At 45.4% G+C, this 23,782-nt stretch overlaps 1 protein-coding gene across 1 annotated transcript in view; it reads right to left on the bottom strand.

The window, feature by feature from the left end:
* Nucleotides 1-23,782, bottom strand: part of NT5C3B (5'-nucleotidase, cytosolic IIIB) — a 197,050-nt gene that overhangs the window by 12,723 nt on the left and 160,545 nt on the right. The window contains exon 8 of the mRNA XM_069634503.1: nucleotides 2,086-2,286. Within this exon, the coding sequence (XP_069490604.1) occupies nucleotides 2,086-2,286 (201 nt within the window). The remainder of the gene's footprint in view (nucleotides 1-2,085; nucleotides 2,287-23,782) is intronic.

Below are 23,782 nucleotides of genomic sequence, written 5' to 3'. Positions count from 1 at the left end.
ATGAGATGTTTGGTTTGCCTGATTGGTGGAAAGGACAATGGGTTTGATTCTTGGGAGGTGAGCAAGATTCTAAGCTGCCTTTCATCCATAGAAATTCAGTGGCTGGGTGTACATTAGTTAAGCTCCTTAAGTAAGGCCTTTTCAGAGCTCAGAAAATCTACCAAAGTAGTAAGAATATCGTTAGCTGATCCAGTTTGAACAAGAAGACATCAGGTGGGATCGTTCTTTTAAAGATTTTAAGATTGTCACAGTGAACTTTCATTTTCTTTTATAAGAAAACTTAAAGAGTTAACAAGTTTCAAAATTATTTGAGAAAAGAGACATTTACAGTTAAAGTTATTATAAGGAAAACAAGCTTGAAGATTGTGCGTAGAAGTTTAAAGTTAATTAACTGCGTGTAACGTTCTTCAAGAATGTGTGCGCAAGCTCGCAAGTCTTCGTTTACGTGTTTTTTGAAAGCGCGCGGGTATTCGGAGCTATAGAGCGCATGCCCAAATGAATTGCGCGAGTAAATTTTAGCATGTGTACATTTTTAACGTGAAAGACGTTTCATGAGAAAGCGCGTGTTGATTTGCGATAAGCGCGTGCCCAAATGAATTGCGCGAGTGAATTTTAGCGCGTGTACATTTTTTACGCGAAAGACGTTTCATGGGAAAGCGCGTGTTGGTTTGCAATAGAGCGCGAGTCCATTTTAATTAAGCGCGAGTTGTTTTTAACGCGTGAACTATTTTACGTGAATTACGTTTCGTTTCTCCGCGTGAGTTCGGAAGCGATAGAGCGCGAGTCCATCTTAACTAGCGCGTGTTATTTTTATCGCGTTAATGTATTTTTTCACACGCCTGGGTTTGGTAAAGAATCGCGTGTGTATTTTAAATGCGGGGACAATTCTTCACGTCTTCTGATTTCACGTATTTTACGCACACGCTTATCAAGGAAGAAACTATACGTTCTTTGTGTAAATAAGGAAATAATTCGCACGCAGAAGGAAAGTAGCATTCCAGAAAGTTAAAGAATATTTATTTAATGAAATTTATGCAAATGGAATTCAATACTTCAGAGAAAGACTGCATTTTATAAAAGCATTAAAAACTACATAGAGTTATAAGAACTTTGAAGCAAGAAGAATATCTAGTTCGGAAAGGTGTTTGCAAGGGCCATCACTTTAGGATTCTAAAGAGACTTGAGTGGCTTGAACTATATGCACTACACAAGATTTTATTTACAAGATATTCCACACAGATTATTAGCCTCTAAGTCTTTTACTGAGGTTTAAGAGGTAATGAGTTCAGAGTTTATTTAGAATAATTTTAGAAAAGAAGTTTATATTATCATATAAGTAACCAGGTGTATTTGTTTACCACAGATACCAGAGCCTACCAGACGGTTGCAGGGCTGCAGTGTCTCCGTTGTTATTTTCTCCAAATTCCCCTTTCCCTTTCTTGGGGTTTTCAGCTCAGCTTATATTTAAGGGTTGAGAGGTGAACTCCTGGTGAGGGTCTGTGGGGCCAGCATCAGCTCCTGTGAAATTCAGTCAAGCCGGACCCTGACAGGTATACTGTGTAGAGAATTCTTGTGTGCTAATGGGTGAACAAACTGTACCTTCTCACCAGCCTGATCCCCCTCTAAGAGTGATGTCTGGATACTGCGTCACGTTACCAAGGTAAAAAGTCAGGTCCAGCGTGCAAGTAAAGCACAACAGGTTGGGTGCTTTTAAGCCTCAGTAGAGGACACTTGAAAAAGCTTTCCAATAACCCCTATTTTACAAACAAAAGCAGTTTCCAGAATCTCATACCCAATCATAACTTACTGCAATAACTTGTTACAATAAAGTCTAAATTTAATAAAAACGTAATGCACATTAAACAGGTATTTATTACTACTTTTCCTTTTTCTATGCTACTAATTCAACGTTGTGTAGGTCTTATAGTTTTCAGTTAACATGTTCATCAATTACAGAATTAACAAGTGATTGAGAAAACCTGGATTCAAGTCCGAGACATGGATTAGTTGAGACGCCATATGTAAAAAACTACGGCAGTAATAATCAGCCTCTCTTCCACTGAGGGTCAGGAAACTTTGACTCACCTTGTCATTCAGGAAGCCTATTTTCAGGATGTTCTCCACATTGGTCACCCCATCCGCCATGGTCAAGTCTCCCAATGTGTCACCCAGCACAATAATGTTGGTCCTGTTGTCCAGCTGCTTGAAGTACTCTTTGTCCCTCAGGACAGAGTTGTTCTTATTGTATGTGTGAATCAGTTCCCCTTTAAATCCTATCAACATGCCCTGTAAAACAAAATAAAGCATGTAAAAAGATCTGTGAACATGATTAACTGGTCTAAACTGAACAGGGTACACTGTTCAAAAAGCATTGGTTTTTGGTAATGCTGGTCCAACAGGTCAATTGAGAGGTTTCCATATAAGCAGCTGCCTATTTTAGTCTTGCTGGGATAGGGACAATGGATAGGTCTCAGAGGACTGAAGCCGCTGCAGCCCTGGCGACCATGAGAATAATCCAGTAAGTCATTAAATCACTTGGTTCTAAAATAGACTGGTCCAAATCCACCCAACATTGATGCAGGAATTGTGCAGGGTTATGCATCGATACAAAGACTCAGCACAAAGAAACATTTTTAGTGTTCACCCACCAGAAAGGATTGTGGTTTATACAACTACAGGTGACAGCCCGCTCAGCAAGATCCCAAAGGGCTGGAATTCACAATAGGACTATCCCAACATGTGCTGACCACTCCCACTACAGGAATATATAAACATCCACACTGAGCTGGAGAATTGTTCCTGTTGGAGCAGCTGTCTGCCTATCTGGCAACTGGAGTTTGGTTACAGTAGGTGGGAACCAGTGTAAGTAGGTGAATAGCAGAACACGGAAAAAGCAAAGCAAATAGTATATTCACACTGGGGGAAGGGTCATTAGCCAATCAGGTGGCTGGAACAGCGGGGGAGAATATACATCCGCCCGTTGATCCAGCCAACCGAGGCCCTTCCCCGGGTGGTTCCATGCTTCCTGTAACCTCTCCACCACCAAACCAAACCTCTCACCCACACCCTACCTCCCACACAACTTTGAGCTCTGGGTGAACCGCATCTCCCGCTCTGGCCGCTGCCATAGACATGGAAAGGGGACTTGGTCTTTAATTCATTTTTCACCCCCCTCAGACGGGCAGGGGGGGGGGGTGGTGAGGTTTACGGACATGGGCGTTAATTGTCCGCTTTGCCCTGGTCCACCATGGATCAGGCTGCCCTGCCGTTACCCTTCCCCCCGGCTCCTTCCCCACCAGGCATAAAAGCCATGGTTAGCCGGTGATCAATGGCTTTAAAGATTTTGATTGTTCTGTAGCTAGATTCGAAGTTTATATTAGGGTGAATAGACAAAATCTGCAAGAATAAGAAATCTTTTTCGTTAGGATGTTTTCCCCCCCTGGTCACATCCAATCCTCAAAGAAAACGCTGCTGCCCTGGAGCAGGAAAAGCGGAGCGCGAAAAAATTTACTGACCAACCTCTGCCAAGCTTTCAGTTCCCACACAGATCAGAAACCACACAGCAACACTCTTCTTTAACTACATCTGCAATGGATATCCTATCCCAATGAACCAGTCTAAAATAGTCAAATATCCACATTTGTGTTTTAAAAACAAAAAGAGTCCCTGCATAGAGTTGCACACTTCATTCTGAAATCCGTGCCACTGATTACACACAACCTTTTAATAACATGAACTTTATACAAGTTTACCAAATGCTTTCAACTCTCATACGTTTACAAGGGTTTTTCAGCAGTGCTAAAATTAAAATCAGTATTTTCCTTCTTCAAAATTATCCCACTCCTGGAGCTCAACCATCGGAGTAATCTAAAAAGTAATAGTACTGGAAGAAGATCACATGCAAGATGAACAAGTTACTTTCTTACCTGGTAACGTTCTTTCGATGTGATGGTCCGACGACGTATTCCATATCTATGACATGTAATCACCACAGCTGTGCTGCTTCGGAAACTTTTTTCGGCGTCTGCATCCTGCGTCGATGATGTCGATGCGCCGTCGTCGAGGACCTCCTCCGACATCATCCGATGTGATAAGTAGGACGCACGACGCCCATTGCCTCAGTTGTAGTTTTTTCCCCCAGAACGTGTGACATTAGTCAACTGCCAGTCAGACACAAAGCCTTGCGGAACGTAAGCTGCAATCGCAAAAGAAATTCTGCAGCGGGGAAGGCAGGGCGTGAGCGATATGGAATACGTCGTCGGACCATCCCATCGAAAGAATGTTACCAGGTAAGAAAGTAACTTGTTCTTCGAGGGGATTGGGTCCTCCGACGTATTCCATATCTATGACAGACTCCCAAAGCAGTACCAGAGCAAGGAGGAGGGAAAGAATTTAGAATCAAAATTTAGAATAGCCAATCAAATAGCAGAGCAAAGGACCGCCTTGCCAAAGGCCAGATCCTGTCCTCGGATGGAATCGAGGGAATAGTGACGTACAAATGTATGTACTGAAGCCCAGGTGGCTGCATCACAGATGTTGCGAATAGGAACACCCCTCTGCAGGGCAGTAGATGCAGCCACACCCCTGGTAGAATGGGCCCGCAAGCCAGCCGGTGGGTCCTTACTCGCCAAGCGGTAACACTCCGAGATGGCTAAAATAATCCAGCGAGACAAAGTCTGTTTCGTCACAGCTTGCCCCAAACGCTTTCCAGCGTAACCAATAAAGAGTTGATTGTCCACTCTGACCCGGGACATTCGTGAAACATAAAAGCTTAAAGCTCTCCTAGGATCAAGCCTATGGAGCCTCTCCTCTTCCTTACCAGGATGTGGAGGAGGATAGAACGCCGGAAGAACAACCTTCTGGCTCAAATGAAATTCCGAAACCACCTTCGGAAGAAAAGAAGGACGCACTCTAAGGACAACCCTGTCCTTGTGAAATACAGTGAAGGGTGGCTTAACTGAAAGTGCCTGTAACTCACTCTGCGAGCGGAAGTAACCGCAACTAAAAACACAGTTTTCAGAGTTAACAGCCTCAAAGGGCAAGAATGTAAAGGCTCAAACGGAGCACCCATAAGAAACTTAAGAACAAGGTTTAAATCCCAACCGGGCACCAGGAAAGGTGACGGAGGGAACACATTAGTGAGCCCTTTCAGAAACTGAAATTAAAGGGATTTTAAAGTAAGAACACTCTTCAGACGAGCGCTTAAAGATGGACAGCGCCGCCAGGTAACCTTTAATGGTACCCACTTGCAAGCCTCTGTGGGCCAAAGAAAGTAAAAAGGACAGAACCATGGGGATGTCACATGCAAAAGGATCCACATTCTGAACTCTGCACCAGTCGCAGAACTTACGCCAACGGCAACGGTACAGAGACTTTGTTGCTGGCCTTCGGGCCGAAAGCAACACCTCCATCACGGCTTCAGGGAGGTCCCAATCCTTATACCTCAACCTTTCAGAAGCCAAGCGTGAAGGTTGAGGGATCTGACCTCTGGATGGAGAACCTGACCCCCCTCCCATGAGAGCAGATCGTCTCGGTATGGAAGACGACGTGGAGGGCAGATGGACAAGTCGAGAAGGTCCGGGTACCACGTCCTCCGAGCCCACGCCGGAGCAATGAGGATCATCCGGGAACCGAACTTCCGTAACCTCCGCAGCACTTGCGGGATGACGGGGACTGGAGGAAACGCGTACAGCAGCGGGAATGACCACTCCACCACAAACGCGTCTCCTAAGGCTCCTTTTGGAGGAAATTCCCGCGAGCAAAACCTTTCGCACTTCCGGTTGACACTGGAGGCGAAGAGATCCACTTGAGGGGTCCCCCAAAGGGCGAAGATCTCCAGGAGAATCTCCTGAGCCAACTCCCACTCGTGAGAGATCGCGCTCTGCCTGCTCAGAGCGTCCGCCGTCACGTTTTCGTCTCCGGCCAGATGAACTGCCGAGATCGAAACTTCCTGCTGGATGGCCCAGAACTCGAGCTGCATCGCCTCCCTGCACAGAGGAAGTGACCCTGCCCCCCCCCCTTTTTGTTAAGGTAGTGCATGGCCACTGTGTTGTCCGTCGGGATCAGGACACTCTTTCCTCGCACAGTCGGCAGAAAAGCCTTCAGGGCCAGCCTGACGGCCCTCAGCTCCAACAGATTGATATGGAGTCCGGACTCCGACAGAGACCAACGACCGCTGACTGTCAGCCCGTTGGCATGAGCTCCCCATCCCATGAGGGATGCATCCGTCACGATCGTCACCTCCGGCCAGGGAAGCCAAAATGGAGCCCCCTTCATCAAGTTGCCTTCTACGGCCCACCACAGAAGGTCCCGGGCGACCGAGGGCGGCACCTGAACCGGGTCCGACATCCTGCCGGAGGACTGCGACCATTGCGTCTTGAGTGCCCACTGCAAAGATCTCATCCGCAGGCGAGCCTCTGGCACCAGAAGAATGCAGGATGCCATGAGGCCGAGCAACCTCAAGAACTCAAACGCTGGGAGCGTCTGGGCATGCTGAAACTTGTGCACCATCTGCTGAATGTGAAGAGCCCTCAACTGGGGAGGAAAACACTGCCCCAGGGAAGTGTCGAGCACTGCTCCGATGTACTGGAGTCGCTGTGTTGGCGTCAAATGGGACTTCTTTAAATTGAGGGAGAAGCCCAGCCTGTGAAGGGAGTGGCAGGTGACGGACAGATGATCCAGGACTTGCTCGGGAGAGCTCCCCCTGATCAACCAATCGTCCAGGTAGGGGTAGACGTGAATCCCCCCTTGCCTGAGATGCGCTGCCACCACCACCATGAGCTTGGTGAAAACCCTCGGGGCGGAGGTCAATCCGAACGGCAGGACCCGAAACTGAAAGTGCGAGTCGCCAACCGCGAACCTTGGGTACTTCTTGTGCTTGGGATGGATCGGCACATGGAAGTAAGCATCCTTGAGGTCGAGTGACACCAACCAGTCCTGAAGCTGAAGGGCCTGGAGGACTTGAGAGAGAGTAACCATCTTGAACTTGTCCTTCCTGAGGAGTTTGTTCAAACCGCGAAAGTCCATGAGGGGTCTCAATCCCCAGTCTTTCTTCGAAATCAAAAAATAAGGGGAATACCATCCCTTGTTCCTCTCCGCTACAGGCACCAGTTCTATGGTGCCTTTCTCCAGCAGTGCTTGAATTTCCTGCGCAAGGAGCGGATCCGGACTCTGCAAAGAGAGGTTCCCCGGTGGATTGTCGCGAGGCCTGTGCCGAAAGGGAAGACAGTAGCCGTGGGTTATGATCTCCAGAACCCACACATCTGAAGTAATGGCTTGCCACTCTATAAGATGCTGCGCCAGCCTTCCCCCAACCGGCGAACCATGGGACATGGCCTCATGACTGAGTGGGAGCGGCTGCGGCGTTACCTGAGGGCAAAGAGGCAACTGCCCGAGCGGTCTTGGCACCACGGGTACCCTGTCGTCCACCTCTGGTACCCCTGCATTGGCCTCTGTGGCTGCCAGCTCCTCTCGCTTTACTGAAGGAGTAATAGCGAAAGGAACCACCCCTCCACTGCTGTCCCCTAGGACGAAAAGGCAGAGGTTGGCGAACTGCAGCGCCCAACGACTTCGCTGCAGCTTTTGAGGTCTGCAACCTCTCAAGGCTCTCGTCAGCCTTGCTGCCAAAAAGGTGTTCACCGTCAAAGGGCATGTTGAGGAGCCGGGACTGCACATCAGGAGCAAACCCCGACTTCCGCAACCACGCAAACCTGCGTATCACGGTGCTCGCCGCCGTGGACCTACTGACGCATTCAGCTAAGTCCAAACCCGACTGAACGGACTCACACATGGCATCCTTACCATCCTGGACCATACCAAGGAAACCATCCCGTTCGTCCCTTCTGGAATATTTTCAGCCGCTAACGCAACACAGTTCCACAGTGTGTGTGTGAAACGAGACAAGGCACAAATGGAGTTGGCCGCCTGAAGCGCCATACCACCAGAAGAAAACACTTTCTTCGCCCAGCCATCAAAACGTTTGTCGTCCCTATCAGGAGGGATGGTAGGATACGACGCCTGCTTTGCCGGGGCCGTGACCGCCTGCACCACCAAACTCTCCGGAGTGGGGTGCCTGGTCAAGTAGCAGGCGTCGCTACTGGCTGGACGGTATTTTCGCGACAAGGATCTGCCCACCGCCGGGAGACTCTCCGGAGCAGTCCAAGCCGCCGCCACCCTTCTCTGTAAAGCCATATGGCACGGCAGTACTGGGTCAGTTGGGGGACCAACATCAAGGATGTCCGTTAGATCATCCTGCACAAACTCCCCTGGGGGAGCAGACCATCCCAAGTACTCAGAAACCCTAGCCATAAGGCGCCGGTATGAGGAATCGGCATGAGAGCCAGGCTCAGGCCAACAAAAGTCCACCTCCGAAGAGGTGTGCAGTCCACTGGCATCATGCAGTGACTGCCTCAAATCGTCAAACTGACTATGGCCCGAGACAATTTCATCTGGAACCTGACTAGGAACCAGGCCATCAGAATCCTCATCCGCCTCTGAAATATATTCCAGGTGGCAAAAAGAAGGCACCCGAGAGTGCTTGCTCTTAACCAGAGCCTTCCTAGGGGGTTCCCCCGTGCCACGGGGTACCTCTGACACGAAAGGCGTCGATAGCGTCGAGCGGATCGGCGCCGAGAGAACAGGCCTCGGCGCCGAGAGGATCGGCGTCGAGGAAATCGGCGTCGACGTCAGATGCAGCGCCGCCATCATCGGCGGCATCGACACAGCCCTCGAAGCCGGAGCCCCGAGCGTGTCCTTCGACGACCTGAGCGTCGACGGCTTCGACGACTTCCTCGAAGCCGGAGCCTCGAGAAAGCCTGTCGACGCTCTCGACGCCTCAGAAGTCGATGTCTGCCTCGAAGACCTCACAGGTGCACACGGTCTCGAACGCGTCGAGGACCGGGACCTGGAACGGGTACCTCGAGAACGAGTCTCCTTGTCCGAACGGGACCTCTCCCGTGACTCGTGCCGACCACTCTTGCGAGCGGTGTCTCTCGACCTCTCATGACCGACCCCACTCGGGGGCGCGGACGGCTTAGTACCCTGCGACTCGAGAATCGCCAGCATTTTCTTCCCAAAGGAAGCCCATTCCTCCGGCGTCGCACGGCTGGTAGGGTAAGCGATGTGCCGGGCAGAGTCCTCCGAAGAGGACCTGGAAGACGACCGGTGTTGGCGCTTCCGAGAATGCCTCGAAGAGGTTGAGGAGTGGCGAGACCGACTCCTAGAAGGAGACCCACGAGACTTCCGACGATGACGCGGAGAGTCACCTCTCGAATCATCCGTCGAAAGCCCCGCAGACTTCGACTTCCGGGGCTTGGACACCCGACCTACCGACAACTTCTTCTTACGTTCGCGTAAGGCTTTGGACGTGAGCGACTGGCAGTCGATACAGTCATCCGTGTCGTGGGCCTCCCCGAGGCACCAGAGGCAGGCGTTGTGCGAGTCCGTCACCGACATCTTGGACCCACACTCCCCGCACTTCTTGAAGCCCGGACGCGGGGTCGAAGACGAAGTAGAAGACATCTTCACACGAAGGATTTTCACAAAAACGAACAGGTTTGAAGAACCGAGAAAAACAGAACTCCATAGAGTCGAGGCGTTAACCGAGATTCACGAAGCAACACGTTCGCGGAAAAAACGAAACTGAGGCTACGGGCGTTGTGCATCCTACTTATCACATCGGATGACGTCGGAGGAGGTCCTAGACGACGGCGCATCGACGTCATCGACGCAGGACGCAGACAAAAAGTTTCCGAAGCAGCACAGCTGTGTTGATTACATGTCATAGATATGGAATACGTCGGAGGACCCAATCCCCTCGAAATAAAAATACTATACTAATTTATGGCCAAGCAAACACTATACAAATGACTATAAGCAAGTAATACTATCACACAACACTAATAATCAAATACATTTATACAACCACAGTAGCCAGGGAAATATAAATCACAATCCCCCCCGCCTCACAATACTGAAAGGTAATGCAATGGTTATTATTTGTAATGGCAGTCCACAAGAATACAACCCCCAACCCTAGGTTGACTGGGGCTTTGTGCCCCGAAAGTTCACAACGTTTCCAGAAGTTTTGGGAGCTGGGAAAAAGTCAGGGGGAAGAGTCTTGTGGATGAGAGCAAGGTTCCACAGGTCAGAATAGGATGTACTTCAGCAAATAAAACTGTTCCCAGCTTTGGGACTGCTTTAGGCAACAGGTACTGCCAACGCTAAACAAATTTACTACTTTTCAAAGTGTTCAAAACCTTTACAGGTGGATATGGGGTGCAGGTTAAGTATTGCGCTAACTCAGCCCCCCCCCCGTACTCCGGTTTCTCGTCAGACTTGGCAGGTCGTCAAAGGTCTGTTTTCCCACCATTGGTTCCGGTCACCAGAGCGCAGGAGTCACAGATGCAAGAGATGTCCCGGTTGGATTCAGAAGCTGGTGCAACCTGTTCCGGTTGATGAATCCAACTCACAATTATTTTTTTATTGGCTTTAACTGGTTACACGATACAGTTTACCTTTTTCCATCAAAACGCACATTAAAATTTAGTTTTCATTTCTCATAACGGAACACACGTAAAATCTGGTTTCACTTCATCCAAAGGCTTGTTCTTTGAGTTCAGCGTCCAACTCTCTTATTTTCCGGAATGTCATATCCAGCAGTTTCACCGAGGCCAGTGTCGGAGGGATTCGATTGGCCAATAACGGCTCCCTCCACCAGTCTACCAGGGACCGTGCCCCATAGTTCTTGGTTACTTCTGTCATTAAGGTCAATCTAGTTTCCCGCATTACAGGGCAAACTAGTACGAGATGTTCTATTGTTTCAACTATTGTTTCCTCCTTGCACAGTCTACACAATATCCCGGATTTGCTACCTTTTCTTCCACTTAGAATTTCTCTGGTCGGGAATAGATTTAGGCGAAACCTCATGAATTGAGCTCTAAAGTACCAGTTTGGAAAGAAAGAGTTCAAGATAGCTAGGTAGCGTATTTAACTTTCTCTCTTCCTGCATTGGTTTCCCATAGAATTTCAGTGGTTGGCGTTCTTCCTGGGTGTTGATCCAGTCCCAGATATAAAGCTTCTTTTTCACTTTATCCAGGTTGTTCCACAGGGTTAATTTCGATTAGTCTAGATCTAAAATGATTGCTTGGCATGTCTTTCTCCTTTCGGTCAGCGTGATGTAATTGCTCTTTTCCAGGGCTTCTCTTAGTACTGCGAAGCCCCCTGTCTCAGCGATATCTAGACATTTCCTGTAGAATGCAAGAGTTTCGCAAACCACCGCTGTTTTCATGGCCTTAGGCCTAATTCCATGTGCATGGCTTGGATCGGGGTGGTCCTTGGTCATCTAAGGACTGTTTTCCAGAATAGCTCTTCGATCTTTGGCCAGTTTTCCAGGTTGAATGTGAATGAGGTTTCCACTCCATATGTCAATATGGGTAGTACCTTCAATCGGTAGAAAGAGATTAATGGAACCATAGAGAAGCCACAGAACCTTTTCACCAATATCCTCCCTTGGCTTGCCAGGTTTTTTATTTTAGTTGTAGTGCCTCTAATCTGGGGATGTCCCTAGTGCTTCTGTTCAAGCATACTCCCAGGTACGCCAGTGATTTTACTTTCGGGATCCTTGTTCCATTAGGTGCCACGTGTTGACACTTTTGGTCACTCTCTTGGTTCTACCTTGGATGGTCAACACCACTGATTTAGCTGGACTTATTTGCAAGTTGTTGACCTCTACGTATTAGTGCAGAGCATCGATCTGTCTCTGAAGTCCTGCCAGAGTTTGGTCCAGCGGACTAGATCGTCTGCATACAAAATTCAAATAATGGGTGTTGGCCAATCTTCGGTGGACAACATCTTGTTTTTTGAAGGTCCTCCTCCACATCTGAGATGTACAAGTTAAAGAGTTCCAGCGCCAACAGCCATCCCTGTTTAAGCCCTTTATTTGTCTTGATTTCCTTTGTTAGGAGGCCCGATCTATCCAATCTGATGTTAATTGATGTCTCTGAATATAGATCTTGAATTACTTCTGTGATTTTGTTGCGACATCCCCATTTCTGTAATTTTTTCCAGAGTCATGGCCGGTTAACAGTGTCGAAGGCCTGTGAAAGGTCTATAAAGGCCATATACAGCTTTGTGTCTTTGTCTCCTTCGACTTGCGCCTTCAAGATGTTGATGATGAAAATGTTAAGGGCTGTGCCTACGCCCTTAACAAATCCTACTTGCCATGCAACCCTATGGCCTGGTTCAGTGGAATAACTTCAGGGTCGCCGACGTAATCTTCTCCCTCATGGTTCCCCGAGATCCACCAGTTCATGGATAGAAGATTGTGATCACTTGTTGTCTTTCCCATGATCCCTAATTGGTCTGTTAGCATGTTACGGGACACAGAGATGTAGTCTATAATTTGCACTCTTTTCTTTCCTTTCCAGATGGCCTGCCATAGTATATAACCGTCGGTATTTCCATTTAATATCAAAATGTCTGTCATTAAAATATTTTTCCACTGTTGCCCCCTTGTCCTTGAGTCAGTTGTAATTGCTCGGTCGTCGTCAAGGTCCTTCCCATTATTATCAAAACATTGACAGTACCCCCCCCCAAAAAAGAGGTGTAGATCTAACCAGTTTTCTCTTTGACGGTCAATGATAACGGCAATTTGTTTGGGGGAAGTCACACAGATCCTTGACTTTAAGGTTCCAGTACAAATTTATAAATGAGAAAATCTTCTCTGGCTTTTCTTGTTCCACAGGTATTTTGCCCACTATGGATTGAATGTATGGGCTTGAGTTCTGATCTTCTAAAAGTTCAAAGTGTAGCCGGTTCCGAATGGCTAGCAACAGGCCAGACATGGGACGACCTCGGTCTCCCTTTAAGGCTGGATTTAAGCACATGGTATAACATTCTAAAATTGGTGAGTCTCTCAGCCATGTCTCTTGTAAATAAGACATGCATTACTTACCGTTTCTGATGATTGTATCTGCTTAGATTCACATGCTGTGCATAGTCCGACATCCAGTGGTCACTGCGGAGTATTGCACCTTGTTTTTCGAAAGTCGAAAAGGGGACATCGACATAGGCGTGTCTGTAATACTATCCCTATAGTGACGTGTAGTGTACCCAAAATCCCTCAGGCGTCGAGGTCCCTCTGTTTGTATTTTTCTGCCATGACGGAGCCTTATGACTGACGTGAGTGAGTGAGTACAGAAAAGAGAGAAAGTAATAAGACGTCTATGTTCCTACCATCCGAGCAGGGAGGAAGGGTGGGCGCATGTGAATCTAAGCAGATACAATCATCAGAAATGCTTTTTCGGTAAGTAATGCATGTCTTCTGATGCTTGTTAATCTGCTTAGAATCACATTCTGTACATAGACTAGCGAGCAGTACCCGGAGTTGGAGGTGGGTTGTGAGAAGGAACAGTAGAGAAAAGATGTCTTAGTACTGCTTGTCCCACCTGGGAATCAGATCTAGAATGGGCATCTAGACAATAGTGTTTTGTAAAGGTGTGTACAGAACTCCAGGTTGCCGCCTTGCAAATGGACTCAAGGGGAACATTTGCAATTAATGCTATGGATGCCCAGTGCCTCGAGTAGAGTGCGCTCTAGGCTTGAAGGGTAGTTCTCTTTTTAGCAAGAGTGTAACAGAGAGTGATGCACTGGACAATCTATCTACATATAGTGGATTTGGAAACTGCATCTCCTTCTCTTCCTGCCGCCGCTGAGACAAAGAACTGATTAGTCTTTCTTAGTGGTCGAGTTCTTTCCATATAAAACATGACCGTCATGCGCACATCCAGTGTGTGCAGGCTTTTTTCTCCCAAGTTGGATGGGTTTTGAAAGAACGTTGGTAGTTCTATAGACTGGTTGACATGAAACTTTGAAATGAATTTCGGTGCAAACCTAGGGTGTGTGCGTAGCCCCACCTTATCTTTGTGAACTGTTACAAAGGGATCTAAGATAGAGAGCGCTTGTAGTTCACTCAACTCTCCTAATGGAGGTGATAGCTATTAAGAAAGCAGTCTTAAGAGTGAGATCCTTAAGGGTTACTTTATGCATGGGCTCGAAGGGGGGAGCCCATCAGCCTGGTTAACACAATGTTCAGGTCCCATCGGGGAGCTGGGTTAGATATAGGAGGGTGAATTCTTTTCACTCCCTCCATGAAGGCTTAAATAACTGGAACCTTCCACCATGATACCTTATGTTGAGACGTAGTGTAGGCGGAGAGTGCAGCAAGGTGAACTTTAATAGAATTAAAGACTAACCCTGAATCCAGCAAGTGAGTCAGGTATAGAACAATATGTGTGGGAGAGCAGTCAACAGGGTTGATGCTCTTTGAGGTACACCAGATGACACACCGTTTCCACTTACTAGAGTAGCAGTAACAAGTGTTCGGTTTCCTTGCTTCTCTGAGAATGTCCATGCATCTCCGAGGGAGTTGCAAGTGTCCAAATTCTATGACCTCAGGAGCCAGGCTGCCAAGTTCAGGGTCTGTGGGCATGGATGCAACGTTTGGCCCCTGTCCTGTGACAACTTGTTGTAAGGGCAGGGTAGTTTCACTGGAGGAGACAGTGACATCTCCATCAGATGAGCGAACCAGGGTTGGCGAGCCCACATGGGGGCCGCCAATATCATGGTAACAGGTTCCTGGTGCATCTTGTGCACTATCTTGTAGAGAAGGGGAGTCGGTGGGTCGGGGGGGAAGCATAGACAAATTTCCCTGACCATGTTATCCATAGACCGTTCCCCTTGAAGCGGTTCTGGGGATACCTGGAGGCGTAATCTTGGCACTGGGTGTTCTCCAGAGTTGCGAACAGGTCGATCTCTGGGAAGCCCCATTCTGCGAAAACATTGGAGACGATGTCTTTGTGTAATCGCCATTCGTACTCTGCTGGTAGAGGGAAGTCTCTGCTGAGTCCGTCTGCCAGAAGACTCAGTTACCCTGGTACATGTTGAGACAATAGGAACATGTATTTGAGAGCCCACTTCCAGATGTTTTGGGACAGCTTGGACAATCCTGCAGAGCGGGTGCCCCCTTGCTTGTTCAGGTAGTACATGGCCGTGGTGCTGTCCATGAGGATCAGCACTATCTTTCCTTGTAGGTGTGTCTGGAAAGCCTTCAGTGCTTTGAAGACCGCCAACAATTCCAGCAGGTTTATGTCTTTGGATGCCACACTTGGAGTCCAAACTCCGTGTGCAGTCTTATGGGACAGGTGAGCCCCCCCCATCCTGTGAGGGATGCGTCTGTGGTTAGAGTGGCGTCCACTGTGGGGGTGGCGAAGGATTTTCCCAACACGAGGTTTTCCCTCGACCACCACCACCGCAGCGAGAGAACCAAGGCTTGCAAGACAACCACTAGATCGTCCCATTGCCCACTGGCCGTTGAGCCACTCTTGCATAGGGCGCATGCGCAGGCACGCGTGTGGAACCATGTAAATACATGAAGCCATCATTCCTAGCAGCCGCATGGCTTTGCGTACTATCACCTCTCGACCGGCTACATATTGAGGGATCTGAAACAGCATGTTTTGGACCCTCTCGTTGGAGGGGGAAGACGAGGCCGTCCTTTGTTCGAATTAGAGCCCCTAGGAATTTGCTTGACTTGGCTGTGGTCCAGGCTGGACTTCTTCTCGTTGATGGAGAAGCCCAGTGTCAGGGCTGGCTAGAGTAGTGACCTGAAAGAGTATGTACATAGAATTAACATTGTGGTAGCCCAAGTTAAGATGGAGAGAAAGAATTTTGATTGGTTTAAGGAACAATGCTATGTTTGGTTTGTCTGATTGGCTGAAAGGATAATGGGCTGGATTCTGGGGAGGTGCGCAAGATTCTAAACTGCCTTTCATCCAAAGAAATTCAGTGGCTGGTTGTACATTTGTTAAGCTCCTTAAGTAAGGCCTTTCAGAGTTCAGAAGATTTACCAGAGAAGTAAGACAATCGTTTGCTGAGCCAGAGTGAACAAGACCACCTCAGGTGGGATCGTTCTTTTTAAAGCTTAAAGATTTTCACAGAGAATTTCCACTTTTCTAATAAGAAGTTAAAGTGTTAAGAAGTTTAAAATTAACTGAGAGAAGTTTACAGTTTAAATACAGTAAGCAGACAAGTGTAAAGACTGTGTGCGCATGTTTTAAGGTTCTAAATTACATGGAAAGTGTTTCAAGACTGTGTAGCGCGCGCGCGCGCCAGGCCTCGTGACTTCAGCAACGTCGTTAGGGAGCACGCGGGTATGCAGAGCGATAGAGCGCAAGCCCATTTTTACAGAGCGCAAGTTGTTTTTAGCGCGTGTACAATTTTCGCGTGAGTGACGTTGCGTACGACAGCTGGTGTTTGGATGAGATAGAGCGTGAGTCCATTTTACGTCGCGTGTGATTTTTTATAGCGTGCATGTTTTACACGCGTACGTGAATTAGTTAAGGTGCGCGTGTGCTTTTAGCGCGTGTACGTGTTTTCACTTTATTATGGTGCAGGTGTGATTTTTTATCGCGTGCACGTTTTACACGCATACGTGAATTATTTAAGGTGCACGTGTGCTTTTAGCGCGTGTACTGTTTTCTCTTTAATACGGTGGGTGTGTGATTTTTTCAGCGCAAGGACAATTTTCACGCCTTGTGAATTTGCGTGTTCATCCCAAAACGTTCGCACTTGTAAAAAGGAAAGATTCACACGCAGAAGCAGGAGCAGCAGCATTCAAGAAAGTTAACAAGTTTCATTTAAGTAACCTTCACGCAAAAGGAATTCAATACTTCATTAGAAAAGACTGCATTGTTTTTAAAAGCATTTAAAACTCAAATCTCAGAGTTTAATGTTCTTAAGGAGCAAACAAGAATATCTAAGTCAGTGAACTGCTTGCAAGAGTCATTACTTAGGATTCTAAAGAGACTTGAATGGCTAGTGACAATATGCTCTAAAGTACTACAATTGTTCTATACTCCATGCAGATAATTAACCTCTAAGTCTTAAACAGAGGTTTAAGAGGTAAAGAAGTTAGAGTTGTTTCCAAAATAATTTAAGATAGGAAGTCTGCACTAATGTATAAGTAACTAAGTGTATTTGTTTACTACAGATACCAGAGCCTACCAGACGGTTGCAGGGCTGCAGTGTCTCCGTTGTTATTTTATCCAAATTCCCCTTTCCCTTTCCCCTTCTTGGGGTTCTCAGTTCAGCTTTACTTTAGGGTTGAGAGGTGAACTCCTAGTGAGGGTCTGCGGGGCCAGCATCAGCTCCTGTGGAATTTGTTCAAGCCGGACCCTGACAGGATGAAAGGCCCACAATAATTTTTTCCACCTGAGCTGATATGGATCCCACAGAAGCATTAGCAAGTTCCATTAGGGACATGTTTTCAGAGTTAAAGGAGGAGATGAGGGCAGTACGAAAAGAGAACCAGGAACTACAAGTCAAGTTTGAAGAATTAAATTCAAAGGTTACCCGTAGGGGTGAGGACATTTCTTTGGAGACTAGAGTTTCAGAGAGCCCTAGTAGAGAATACCCAGTGTCAATAAGAGAAGATGTGGGTGAAGGAACTAGTTTTAAGGAGAGAAGTAGGGAGAGCTTAAAGGTACCTATAAGTCCAGTTCCTTTAGCACCTCCAGAGCGTTTTGGTGGAGATGCCAAGAAATGCCACATTTTTCTTACGCAGTGTGAGCTTCATTTCCTTTGTAGACCTGAAGCTTTTAATACAGATGCTGCTAAAATAGCTTTTATGCTGTCTTACCTTACTGGTGAGGCGGCGACTTGGTATGTGTTATTAGTTGGTCAAGAGAATCCCATACTGAAGAACTTGTTTGCTTTTAAGTTAGAATTTAGAAAAATGTTTGATAGACGACAGTTATCTCAAGAAGTTGATGGAGAACTATTAGAATTAAAACAGGGAACTAAAGATTTAGTGTCTTACATCACACAATTTAGATCTTTAATAATAGAGAGCAATTGGCCAGAACTGAAGCAATCATCTTTGTTTTATAGAGGTTTGAGAGAGGAGTTAAAAGATGTTTTAGCTACAATAGTGAATAGACCCGCTACATGTGAAGAGTTAATTGATCTAGTCATACAAATTGATTATAGATTAGGAGAACGCAAGGCTGAGCGAAAAAGGAGGAGTTGAGCAACCCAGAATTTTCCCTAGAGTAGATAAAGGAAGATTTGAGTTGGTAAATAAAGAATTGAGAACTGGGAATGCAGAGAGAGTAAATAAGGTGAGAGGTCCTTTAACTAAGGAGGAGAAGGATAGGCGAAGACAGAACAAATTATGTTTATATTGTGGTAGATCAGGACATTTGTTGGAAATTGCCCTTGGTGTCCAAAGACCTCTTCATCTACTAGCAGTTCCAGAAACCAACAAGTGGCAAATACTATCCAAGCTGCGGTACCACATATTACATTGAATGTATCCTTGTATATTAAAGAGGAACTTAAGGGAAGTGGTCCTGTAGCGATAGATTCTGGAGCCACTGGTAACTTCATGGATTGGAAAGTTGTTAAAGAAATGAATGTGCCTTACATTGTAAAAAATATACCAGAGCAAGTGAGCGCAGTGGATGGGTCTCAACTTACATCTGGTTTAATTACACATGAAACCATTCCACTGGGGATGGAGATTGGAGGACACTGGGAGGAAATTGTGTTTGAGTTAATAGATACTCCACAGTTGAAGATAATTTTGGGAATGCCTTGGTTGACTTACCATAACCCTCAAATTGATTGGGGTAGGATGGTTGTGAAATTGGATTCTTCTTTTTGTTACAAACTGTTGTAAGCAAGAAGTTGAAGATGTTTCTCATAGTTGTTCGGAAGAAGTTGTGGAAGGCTTGTTGAAATTGGGAGCCATAGAACACTCTATAGGGGCAGTAATTGGAGAATTACCAGAGTGTTATCAAGAATTTAATGATGTGTTTAGTGAAAAGGAAGCTAATGAATTGTCTCCTCATCGAGAATACGATTGTAAGATTGATTTAGAACCAGGAGCCCACATTCCTTGCAGTCGCATTTATGCCTTAACTGAGAAAGAGAATCAGCATTTGAAAGATTACATCCAAGAAAATCTGACTAAGGGGCTCATCAGACACTCGCAGTCACCAGCAGCTTCTCCACTATTTTATGTTCCAAAGAAAGAAGGTACTTTACGAACATGTATAGGTTATAGGGCTTTGAATAAGATAACCATAAAAAATAGATATCCACTCACTTTAATCTCTGTAATGTTGGACCAGATTCAAGGAGCTTCATTGTTTACTAAATTAGATCTTCGTGGTGCATACCATTTGGTGCAGGTACGTCAAGGTGATGAATGGAAAACGGCATTCCGAACAAAATTTGGTATTTTCAAATATCAAGTAATGCCATTCGGATTGTGCAACGCCCCCGCAGCCTTTCAATTTTTTCTAAATGAAGTTTTGAGAGATTTATTGACATTTTTGTGGTAGTTTACATTGATGACATTCTCATTTATTCTAAGGATCTACTGCAACATGAAGAAAGAAGGTTTTACAACGACTAAGGGAGAATAAATTATTTGCCAAGTTAGAAAAGAGCCAATTCCATACCTTGGAAGTGGAATTTTTGGGCTTTATTATTTCTCCTAAGGGTTTGGAAATGGACATGAAGAAAATTAAAGCAGTAGAACAATGCCCAATTCCAACTTGTGTCAAGGATATTCAAAGTTTCCTGGGTTTTGTGAACTTTTACAGGCGATTCATTAAAGATTTCTCTCAAACTGTTTCTCCTATCACCAAATTATTGAAGAAAGGAATGAAATTTGAGTGGAAGGATGAAGCTGATCAGGCTTTTAAAAAACTGAAGAATTGTTTTACATCAGGTCCAATCTTATTGCACCCAGATCTTTCCCAACCATTTTTTGTAGAAGCAGATGCTTCTAATATTGCAATTGGAGCAGTACTTTCTCAAAGGCATCCTGAAACTGGGCAATTGCATCCTGTGGCATATCTATCCAAGAAGTTGCTTCCAGCCGAGATGAACTACACGATTACGGATAGAGAACTCCTGGCGATTAAGAAAGCATTTCAAGAATGGAGGCATTATCTGTTAGGAGCAAGATTTACGCTGTTTTAACCGACCATAGGAATCTTCTGTTTTTGAAATCTGCTCGAACATTTATCACCGCGACAACTTAGGTGGTCGCTTTTCTTCTCGGAATACGATTTTGTGATAACATTCAAACCAGGGCGGTTTAACGGTAAAGCGGATGCTTTATCTCGACAAGGTTCTTCAGAAGAAGTAGAAAATCATTTATTACCAGAGCCTGTGATTGCAGGAGATAGATTTATTTTAAGCACTACTAAGAAAGAGAATTTGTTTCTTGAGAAAATTTGAAGGGAATTACCGGAGGAGGCGATGCAATCTTGGCTAGTGGAAGATTCCGAAAGACATTTAATTAATGGATTCCCATGTGTCAATTCTAAAATGTACCTTCCAAGTAAAGAACTACAAAAAGAAATTATGCAAGAATGTCATGAATCTGAGTTGGTGGGTCATCCTGGAATTTGCAAAACCATTGAATTGGTGGAAAGGAAGTTCTGCTGGAAAGAGATGAAACAAGATATAGAAGACTATGTGAAAACATGTGAAGTCTGTGCTCGAGTGAAGTCCGGAGGAGGAAAACCATTTGGATTACTTAATCCATTACCAGTACCCCCTAGCCCTTGGTTTACCATCTCTATGGATTATATTGTAGATCTTCCTAAAGATCAAGGTTACACTACAGTATTAGTAGTTGTGGATTTATTGACCAAAACTGGGCATTTAATTCCCATGAAAGGTGAGGCCTCTGCAAGGAATCTGGCAAAGAGTTTTTTTGCAAGAAGTGGTGCGACTGCATGGATTGCCAACACAAATTGTATCAGATCGAGGGTCTCAATTAATTTCTAAGTTTTGGCAAGCTTTCTGTAAAGGGTTGGGGATTGAGATAAAACTTTCTTCAGGTTATCATCCACAAACCAATGGCCAGACAGAACGAATAAATCAGGAATCAGAGAAATATATTATATCTTTTTGGCAGGAAAAAAAGAGCTGGGTAGATCTTCTTTGGTTGGCAGAGTTTAGTTATAATAACTCTGTCAAGGATTCTACTAGTTATTCTCCTTTTTACAGTAATTTTGGTTTTCATCCGCGTTTTTTGAAATAAGTGTTACCATCTGAGTATTCCAATCCTGAGGTTGAGCATCGTTTGACTTGTATTAGAGATGTTTTAGTGAAAGCTAAGGAGGTTTTGAAGAAAAGTAAATTAAGGTTCAAGACCTTTGCTGATAGAAAACATCAAAATGCACCACATTATCAGGTGGGTCAAAAAGTTTGGTTGTCCACAAAAAATCTACGTCTAAAGGGAAGAAATAAATTTAGTCCGGGATTTATTGGTCCATTTGAAATTGAAAAAATAATCAATCCAGTGGCAATCAGATTGAAATTACCCCCCAGTATTAAAAGTCATCCTACATTTCATGTCAGTTTAGTGAAACCTTATGTGTTAGGAACTAGATTAGGAAAACCACCACCAGCAGTTTTTACAGAGGAAAATGAAGAAGAGTTTGAAGTTAAGGAAACTTTAGATTCCAGGTTTGTTAGAGGTACCTTGCAGTATCTAATTGATTGGAAGGGATATGGGCCTGAAGAAATATCTTGGGAAGATCAGACAGATGTGCATGCCCCTCAATTGGTAAGACAATTTCACAGAAAATTCCCTACTAAGCCAGGCCCTGGGACAGGGCTTTGAAGAGGGGGGTACTGTCAGGGCTGGCTAGAGTAGTGATCTGAAAGAGTATGTACATAGAATTAACATTATGGTAGCCCAAGTTAAGATGGAGAGAAAGAAACTTAATTTGATTGGTTTAAGGAACAATGCTATGTTTGGTTTGTCTGATTGGCTGAAAGGACAATGGGCTGGATTCTGGGGAGGTGAGCAAGATTCTAAACTGCCTTTCATCCAAAGAAATTCAGTGGCTGGTTGTACATTCGTTAAGCTCCTTAAGTAAGGCCTTTCAGAGTTCAGAAGATGTACCAGAGAAGTAAGAGAATCGTTTGCTGAGCCAGAGTGAACAAGAAGACCTCAGGTGGGATCGTTCTTTTTAAAGCTTAAAGATTTTCACAGAGAATTTCCACTTTTCTAATAAGAAGTTAAAGTGTTAAGAAGTTTAAAATTAACAGAGAAGTTTACAGTTTAAATACAGTAAGCAGACAAGTGTAAAGACTGTGCGCGCAGGTTTTAAGGTTATAAATTACATGGAAAGTGTTTCAAGACTGTTTAGCGCACGCGCGAGGCCTCGTGACTTCAGCAACGTTGTTATGGGAGCGCGCGGGTATGCAGAGCGATAGAGCGCGAGCCCATTTTTACAGAGCGCAAGTTCTTTTTAGCGCGTGTACAATTTTCGCATGAGTGACGTTGCGTACGACAGCTGGTGTTTGGTTGCGATAGAGCGCAAGTCCATTTTACGTCGCGTGTGATTTTTTATCGCGTGCATGTTTTACACACGTACGTGAATTATTTAAGGTGCGCGTGTGCTTTTAGCGCGTGTACGTGTTTTCTCTTTAATACGGTGCTCATGTGATTTTTAATCGCGTGCACGTTTTACACGCGTACGTGAATTATTTAAGGTGCGCGTGTGCTTTTAGCGCGTGTACGTGTTTTCTCTTTAATACGGTGCACGTGTGATTTTTTCAGCGCGAGGACAATTTTCACGCCTTGTGAATTTGCGTGTTCATCCCAAAACGTTTGCACTTGTAAAAAGGAAAGATTCACACGCAGAAGCAGGAGCAGCAGCATTCAAGAAAGTTAACGAGTTTCATTTAAGTAACCTTCACGCAAAGGTTATTCAATACTTCATTAGAAAAGACTGCATTGTTTTTAAAAGCATTTAAAACTCAAATCTCATAGAGTTTAATGTTCTTAAGGAGCAAACAAGAATATCTAAGTCAGTGAACTGCTTGCAAGAGTCATTACTTAGGATTCTAAAGAGACTTGAATGGCTAGTGACAATATGCTCTAAAGTACTACAATTGTTCTATACTCCATGCAGATAATTAACCTCTAAGTCTTAAACAGAGGTTTAAGAGGTAAAGAAGTTAGAGTTGTTTCCAAAATAATTTAAGATAAGAAGTCTACACTAATGTATAAGTAACTAAGTGTATTTGTTTACTACAGATACCAGAGCCTACCAGACGGTTGCAGGGCTGCAGTGTCTCCGTTGTTATTTTATCCAAATTCCCCTTTCCCTTTCTTGGGGTTCTCAGCTCAACTTTACTTTAGGGTTGAGAGGTGAACTCCTAGTGAGGGTCTGTGGGGCCAGCATCAATTCCTGTGGAATTCGTTCAAGCCGGACCCTGACACCCAGGTGAAACAAGAGTTCTACAGTCTTTTGGGTATTTGAGAAACGGTTTTGTAAGAATCCCCGGTTATGAGCCAGTCGTCGAGTTAAGGATGGACCGGAATGGACAACCTGCGCAGGTGTGCCGCTGCCACTACCTTCGTGAATACCCTTGGCGCTGAAGCTATGCCGAAGGGTAGCATTTTGAAATGATAGTGTTTGCCTTCTATCATGAACCTGAAGTATTTTTTGTGCGCTGGCAACACTGAAATATGAAAGTATGCATCTTTCATGTCCAGTGTTGCCATGTAATCCCCCTGGAAGAGCAGGGGGATTACCTCCTGCAAAGTCACCATACAAAATGTTTGAGGTTTTACAAATTTGTTCGCTGGGCGCAGATCTAATACAGGGCGCATGGTTAGATCCTTTTTGGATACAAGGAAGTACACTGAATAAATACCCTCCTTTACCTGTGATAGAGGCACGAC

Source organism: Ambystoma mexicanum, chromosome 13 (assembly GCF_040938575.1).
Source record: "Ambystoma mexicanum isolate Mex_15411 chromosome 13, UKY_AmexF1_1, whole genome shotgun sequence".
NCBI classification, from domain to species: Eukaryota; Metazoa; Chordata; class Amphibia; order Caudata; family Ambystomatidae; genus Ambystoma; species Ambystoma mexicanum.
This window is presented reverse-complemented; position numbering and strand designations above follow the sequence as displayed.